General features: G+C 49.0%; 1 protein-coding gene across 2 annotated transcripts; it reads left to right on the top strand.

The window, feature by feature from the left end:
- The first annotated feature begins 449 nt into the window (after positions 1–449).
- On the top strand, positions 450–7492 carry EIF3D (eukaryotic translation initiation factor 3 subunit D). 2 transcript variants are annotated; one of them, XM_029963559.1, is made up of 14 exons: positions 450–603; positions 900–945; positions 1329–1465; positions 1572–1657; positions 2153–2225; positions 2365–2477; positions 2695–2827; positions 3401–3548; positions 3800–3930; positions 4381–4466; positions 4694–4823; positions 5159–5301; positions 6120–6400; positions 7424–7492. In XM_029963559.1, exons 1-14 carry the CDS (start codon positions 481–483, stop codon positions 7435–7437), a joined length of 1644 nt encoding a protein of 547 aa, XP_029819419.1. In that variant the 5' UTR covers positions 450–480; the 3' UTR covers positions 7438–7492. The 2 variants fall into 2 exon arrangements, with proteins under 2 accessions (XP_029819419.1, XP_029819418.1); XM_029963558.1 differs by having other exon boundaries at positions 2362–2477.

Here is a 7492-nt window from a genome sequence, read left to right as displayed (position 1 = left end):
TTTTTTTTTAACTTTTACGACGGCGGCACTTCCGTCGCACGGCGCTGACGCCAGAAGGGCGCGCCGGGCTGCGCGCGCCCTTTCCCAGCCCGGCCGCCGCGCCGGAATTCGCTGCGGATCCGCCGTCTGATCGCCGCCTATCGGGCCCGCGCCGGGCCCGCAGGTGAGGGGCGCGGGGGGCGCCGGAGGCCGCCCCAGGCGGTCTCCTTGCCCCCGCCGAACACCCGCCGCGCGTACCGGGGACCCCCCAGCCCCGCCCTGCCGCTGCCGCGGTTCCGGTGGGGCCGCGTCCCGCCCCACCCCGCGTGGCACTCGCAGCCCCCACTGGGACCCCCCGACCCGACCTGGGCCCAGCCGCCGGAGGCGCCTTCCCTTCGCCGAGGCCTGTGCGGGGCAAGGCCGCGGGCCTCAGTGCCTCGCCGTGCGGCTGCTGAGAGGTTTGGGGTTTTTTATTTTCTCTCCCTTCCAGAAGACTAAAAAATGGCGAAGTTTGTGACACCCGTGATCCAGGACAACCCCTCCGGATGGGGCCCGTGTGCTGTGCCCGAGCAGTTCAAGGACATGCCCTACCAGCCGTTCAGCAAAGGGGACCGCCTGGGCAAGGTACCTCGGCCGTGCTGGGCCACAGCTCTGTGTGCCCTCTGGCCTGCCACCCCTGCACGCTGCCGCTGGTGTTGCTTGTCACCGCGGCTGCTCCTCTGGCACCCTTTTTAGTGCCTCCTAACACAGGGCATGGCTGTGAACAGCTGGCAGGGCTGGCAAGCAGAGGTGGGAGTCAGAAGGATTAGTTCTGGAGAGCACTTCTTCTTCTGCTTGGAGTCCTGCGTGTACAAAGTCGGAGTTGGGGGGAAATGTTATGTTAGCACTCACTTACTTTGACTGTTTCTGTTTGTCCTTAGGTGGCTGATTGGACAGGAGCCACGTATCAGGATAAAAGATACACAAGTACGTGTTGTCTGGCGGCTGCTGCTGTGGTTTATTTTCTACAAAGTTCTCTTCAAGCGTCATTCCTGCTTTCATGTCTCACACCCACACTGTGATTACGTGCACACCTCAGCAAGACAGGCATCTTAATTTAGGAAGTGTGCTTCACCCTTGGGAGAGCTGTGTGGGGCTCTCCCTGTCCTTGGGGCTTACTCTGGATTTTTGTACTGTCTGATGACCAGGGCTCCCGGGGGAGACTTGCAGAGGGAAAAACATGCAGGTGTAAGGCAAGAGACCCAACCGAGGCATCAGGCTTAGGTGAAGGCAGTTGAGAGAGAAAGGGGCGAAGTATCAGAGCTTTTTTCTTGGAAGCTTGGTGTCAAGATGCTCTGTTTTGTTTCCAGACAAGTACTCCTCGCAGTTTGGTGGCGGTAGCCAATATGCGTATTTCCACGAGGAGGATGAGACCAGCTTCCAGCTGGTGGATACAGCACGGACGCAGAAAACGGCATACCAGAGGAACCGCATGCGATTCGCACAGGTACCGTGTTCTCAGAGACAGGCTCAGAGGAGACCTTCGGTAGCACAGAAGTATTTCACGAGTAAAATGTCTTCTTTTTTTTTTTTCCTTTCCATCATTTCCACAGAGGAATCTTCGGAGAGACAAGGACCGTCGGAACATGCTGCAGTTCAGCATGCAGACACTGCCAAAGAGTGCCAAGCAGAAGGAGAGGTGAGGCTGCAGAGACGAGTGTACCAAGCTTTGGTTGGAATGCACGAACATACCATTGGTAAATTTGCAAACTTACTGTAACAGAACCTGCTGGAGCAAACAGTCATCAGAGGAGAATTTCAGGATGTTTCAAGTCCGATGTTCTGCTGGTGTCAGCAGTACATACAACTGGATTTCAAACAGCTATCTGAGAATTTAGGGGAATTTTTGAGTCGTATTTAGAAAGTAAACATGGCATTCCAAACAGAGAATATCTTTTCTGAAAAGTACGTTGCAGTCTTTAGATACAAAACTATGTAAAGAGCTCCTCAGAGCAAAGAAGAGACTTTTTAATGCTTTGGGCATCTTGATCAACAGATGGCTCAGCAAATGTTTCAGCGGCTCAGTGCCTGAAAGCACTGCTCCTCAGGTGGTAGTTTGGAAGTGGAGGAATGGTTGTGGCATATAGGAATAGAGAACTTCTCTTCGTGACTTTTCTCACATTTGTCGTTTTAGAGATCGTTTGCGCCTACAAAAGAAGTTTCAAAAACAGTTTGGAGTGAGGCAGAAGTGGGACCAAAAATCACAGGTAAACTGACAAGCTTTGTGCCACCGGTGAGGGTTTGGTTTTGCTGGCTGCACTCATGGGGCAGCTCCTCTTGCACAAATCCTGATGTGCTGTGTCTCCATTTCTCTCTTTATCTGTGCTACCTCTGGCCGCACAGCAGAAACCTCGTGACTCCTCTGTTGAAGTTCGCAGTGACTGGGAGGTGAAGGAGGAGATGGATTTCCCTCGGCTGATGAAAATGCGCTATCTGGAGGTGTCAGAGCCACAGGACATGTGAGTTCCTAAAAAAGCCATTTGTTTGCTTCCTGAAGTGACCAGATTTTTGGAAAGCAGGAGGGCAAGGGTCTCCTGGCCTGGTCCCAGTGTTCTCATTGAGGTACCCAAAGCACAGGGAGATAATGGAACACCCAACAGGCTCTTCAGTCCTGTGCAGTTCATGGGTGGTGTTATCCCTAGGAGGGATGTCAAGATGGTTCTCTTGCCTCTGCAGAGAGTGCTGTGGAGCCCTGGAGTACTATGACAAAGCCTTTGACCGCATTACAACAAGGAATGAGAAGCTCTTGAGGAGCATTAAGCGCATCTTCCATACCGTCACCACTACAGATGACCCAGTTATCCGAAAGGTGTGTTTGCTGGGTTGTAAAACCCAGTAGTGTGTTTCTCAGTGTGTGCTGTTGTTGGAGACCAGCTGTCACCGTCACACCAAAGGGCAAAAATAAAGAAGTGTTAGCTGGTATCATCATTTTTCTTAGGTCCAAGGCAGAGCTAGATTAATGCAAAGTTAAGAACACTGGCCAAGGAAAAGCTGTAATTCTGGGAGGTCAGGCAGACTGGTACTTGTTGGGAAGGAAACTCTTATGTCAAGAGATGTGATTCTTGAGGGTTCTGCTTTTGGAGGTGAGGAAGGCTCAGAGATTTCTTTCTTGTGACCTCACTGGCAATAAAGAGCCGTGCATTTTCCAACACACATTTCATAGTGGTTTCTTGCTTTCCACTTGTGTGGATGAGGGTGGGCCAGGATTGCTGGGTAGTACCTCATGCTTTGTCTGATAGTCAGTGGGGTACTTACTGGTCCAGCTTCCTCAGAATGGGAGAAGAAATCAGGAATCTGGTTTGCTAGCACTTCTCATTCTGGCTAGGGAAGGGGTATCTGTTCTTATTGCTGAAACAGTTTTCTTCTCCTCTTGTATCCATAGCTGGCCAAGACACAAGGGAATGTGTTTGCCACAGATGCCATCCTGGCCACACTGATGAGCTGCACTCGCTCTGTCTATTCTTGGGACATCATTGTCCAGAGAGTTGGATCCAAGCTTTTCTTTGACAAGAGGGACAACTCAGATTTTGGTGAGGAAAAGTCCTGAAAGAAATTTCTGTTGCAGTAGCTAAAGGGTCTAATTTTCTTTATGCTTACTTGAGTTTATTCTGTGTCTCAGTGTCCAGACTGAGAGCACTGAACAATCTGATTACTGCAGTACCCTTGATAGCTGTGGGGGGAACTCCAGTATTGATCTGCTCCACTGTGTGGCTAAAGACTCACTGAAGCTGACATAGTTTCTCCCCCAAGTATAACCACTTGTGTCTGGTTTTCTTCTCAGACCTCCTGACAGTGAGTGAAACAGCCAATGAACCACCACAGGAAGAGGGCAACTCCTTTAATTCTCCACGCAACCTTGCCATGGAAGCTACCTACATCAATCATAACTTCTCCCAGCAGTGTCTGAGGATGGTAAGGTGGAGCAGTGCTAAATAGTAGGGCCTGTGTTTCAGAGAGTCTTGAAACTTCATTAAGGCTGCTTTAATACAGCACAGAAGGATTTTAATTGACAGTTATATTACACTGATGTTCTTCCAGTTTTGAAGGAGGTGGGATTACTTCTGGTGAGCAGTGTGACTTTGTTGTAGAAAAATTTTCATCCTTATTTCACAGAGAAATCATCTCACTGCCCTTGGTGATGCAGACAGGCTTCTGAGTACACTTACTGAAGCTGAAGTACCATTACAAGTACTGCTTATAGCACTGTGACTAACATGAACATGAAGCTTCTCATCAGCTGTTTTATGTTTTGGTGTTTTTCTATATAAGGGAAAAACTGTTGCTGTAAAAGAATATTTTTCTGGTAGGGGAGAGCTGTCTCAGGCTTTTTCTCCTAACATGCCCTTCTGTTTTCATCTGCAGGGAAAGGAGAAATATAAGTTTCCTAACCCAAACCCCTTTGTGGAGGATGACATGGATAAAAACGAAGTAGCCTCTGTTGCATACAGGTATGTTGATACTGCTCTGATGCCAAGGTTTGGCAAGGAGGCAGGATGTCTGTGTGATACGGAGGCAAAACAGATTAGGAGTGTTACTGATAGGAGCTTTACCTTGAGAGGGATTTGTGGATAACTTCACAGGGAACAGATAGAGGAGGAAAAGATTCTGCTGAGTGCTTGCGTGGATCTGGAAGAGAATAAAGGTCAGAATAACCGGCTGGATTGTTTGTTGGCAGATACCGAAGGTGGAAGCTGGGAGATGATATAGATCTCATTGTCCGCTGTGAACATGATGGAGTGATGACAGGAGCTAATGGAGAAGTGTCATTCATCAACATCAAAACACTGAACGAGTGGGATTCCAGGGTGAGGAAGAATGGGATTCCAAAGCTAGCTCTAACTGCTTCACTGCTGCCTGACATGCCAGGTACAGCAGAGAAGATAAGACAAACATCTGGCGGTGTCCCCTGTGTGTTATGTTCCACCAAAGGAGTATAACTTTGGTGGACAAGCAGTGCTGATGGGATTTTCCCCCAGATGAGATGTAGCTGGTTTTAACACTCTTGTCTCCAGGGGTTCAGCACAGTGGCCAGTCTGTTCCCATGCTTCCCTCGTGAATTCTTCCCTCACAAACTACCCTTTCTAACCAGTTGGGCAATCCCAGCTTGTCAGACTGACACTAGTTTTGATTCTCCTCTCAGTATTGCAATGGAGTAGACTGGCGCCAGAAGTTGGACTCCCAGCGAGGAGCTGTGATTGCCACGGAGCTGAAAAATAACAGCTACAAATTAGCCCGCTGGACATGCTGTGCGCTGCTGGCTGGATCAGAGTATCTTAAACTTGGGTAAGGTGGGGTTTTCACACCAAACGTCTTCAAGGTGCATTTTCCATGATTAAACGCAGTATATATGTGTCTAAATGAAGCATTTATAGAATGAGTAATCATAAAACAACCAAACACTGGAGTAGCCAAGAAGGGAAAGCTCGTGATGAGCACACCAGCCTTGGTGTGAGCTGCTACCCATCAGCATCAGGCTGATGTGCCCTTGCTGTGGCTGACCTCGTGAGACCCCACACATGTGAAGGGCAGGTGGCCTCTGTGGCTGTCGGCCTGTTTGCGGAGGTCACCAGCAAGGAAAATAAACGCAGCGAGTGTGCTGCCTGTCAGGAATCCGATCGACATCCTCCTCAGTGCCCTGTTACTGAGAAATTGGGTGGTGGGGGAGGGTATGGCCACAGCCCTTTTTGAACTGTCAGCTTAAAATCATTTGAGTCTGTGCTGTGGGTAATGAACGGGAGGCATCTGCTGACTCTTTTCTAGTGGTTCTGCAATCCTAGGTTACACCCTCAGACACAGGACTGATACTTTTGCATATGCTTAATTCCAAACTCCCAGCTAATCATGCTATTGCTTAATTTTTATCTATGCGACTAATTCTTCTGTATCTTTTGTACCACTCCATCCGATTTGGGGATTTCCAGGTGCATTACTGATTGACAGTTTGTAGCCAGGAGATCCTCTTAGCTTTCAGTGTTGGAGTATTAGGATTTTTCAGCCCAGAAAACAAAACTAAGATGATCACAGTGCTTTTCTTGCTGCCATTCTTCTGCTGTCGGAGCTTAATTTCCTGATACCCCTCTGGTTTCTTCTTGCCCCCCTAGGTACGTATCCCGTTACCACGTGAAGGACTCTGCCCGCCATGTGATCCTGGGCACGCAGCAGTTCAAGCCAAATGAGTTTGCCAGCCAGATTAATCTGAGCATAGAGAATGCCTGGGGCATCCTGCGATGTGTCATTGACATCTGCATGAAGCTGGATGAGGGGAAGTATCTCATCCTCAAGGACCCCAACAAGCAGGTGATCCGCATCTACAGTTTGCCTGATGGCACCTTCAGCTCTGATGAAGATGAGGAGGATGAAGAGGAAGAAGAGGAAGAGGAAGGTTTGTAGCGTACTTGGGGATTTATGCTTCTAAGTGATGTACTGGTCTGGATAAAAAGGGGTGACCCGTGGTAAAGACCAGAGCCAAAGGATGAGATCTGACCAGTGCAGTGGCAGGAGAAGAGCAAGGCCAGAGAACATGTGGTTGCAAGGAAAGGTGTGGGTGACATTGGGAGTACTCAGTTGGAAGCAAAAAGAACAGAGAATTGGAAATGTAGATGTTGTGCTTCTGTACAGATACTTAATGAGGACTGATTTTACCAGGGGTAGGGGAGAGAGGTCCCAGATCCAGAACACTGGCTGGGAAAATGAAGCCTGCCAAGGCCTTCATTCAGCAGCCCCAAGATTTGCGGGAGTGGGTGGGTGCTGATTTCTGTTGGTACTGGGATATTTTTTGACTACAGTTTTAGAAATGGCAGTGACTATCAGATGACACATTTAAAATGCGTGGTGATGGAGCACAATTGAGGTAACTCCGTGAAGGCTTTCCTGAAGTGACTGTTGAAGCAGAGCAATCGCTGGCTAGTCAGGATGAGAGTTTTGGAGGATTGGTGGTGCCCTGTGGACAACAGCTGGTTTTGCTTCACTGCCTAAAACCATCTGCGATCCCTGATACAAGATCTCTGTATGCTTTGTTCAGACAGTGGGACACCATTTATCCTAGGGCTCCTGCTTTTGTGATAATAAAAGTATCTCCCAGCTTCTTTGGCTGTAAACTTGGCATGGCTGCTCTGGATTTTATTATGGAAATGTTAGTTAGGTCTCTGTGTAATTTACTCAGGAATGTAAATTGTGTAATTCCAAATTACGTGTGTGTGGTCTTGGCTGATGGACAGGTTTGTTGGGAAGGTGGGGTGAGGGAGGGACAGGCAGTCAGAGGTGGGATAAATCTCCCTGAAGTGACAGCCTTGGTTTTTCATGTTCCTTGTGGCATTTCCTTGACAGACATGGTTTATTCTGGGGTTTTGGGTGGTTTTCTTTCCCCTGGTGCATTCGTTTCACTGCTATTTGTCTTCTGTTTCAGAGGAAGAGAGCTGAATGCTGCAGCCAGCACCGAGGGGCAGCAGTGACAGGCAGCCCCGTCCTTGCAGGC

Source organism: Manacus vitellinus, unplaced genomic scaffold, assembly GCF_001715985.3.
Source record: "Manacus vitellinus isolate BGI_N305 unplaced genomic scaffold, ASM171598v3 scaffold_5_pilon, whole genome shotgun sequence".
Lineage (NCBI taxonomy): Eukaryota > Metazoa > Chordata > Aves > Passeriformes > Pipridae > Manacus > Manacus vitellinus.
The sequence above is the reverse complement of the archived record's forward strand: the minus strand, read 5'-3'. Positions and strand labels throughout refer to the sequence as shown.

Coding starts and splice junctions, on each gene's coding strand:
- EIF3D (XM_029963558.1), top strand. CDS start 481: ATGGCGAAGTTTGTGACACCCGTGATCCAGGACAACCCCTCCGGATGG. Junction 1,658..2,152: donor AGTGCCAAGCAGAAGGAGAG/GTGAGGCTGCAG, acceptor TTGTCGTTTTAG/AGATCGTTTGCGCCTACAAA. Junction 2,226..2,361: donor AGTGGGACCAAAAATCACAG/GTAAACTGACAA, acceptor CTGGCCGCACAG/CAGAAACCTCGTGACTCCTC.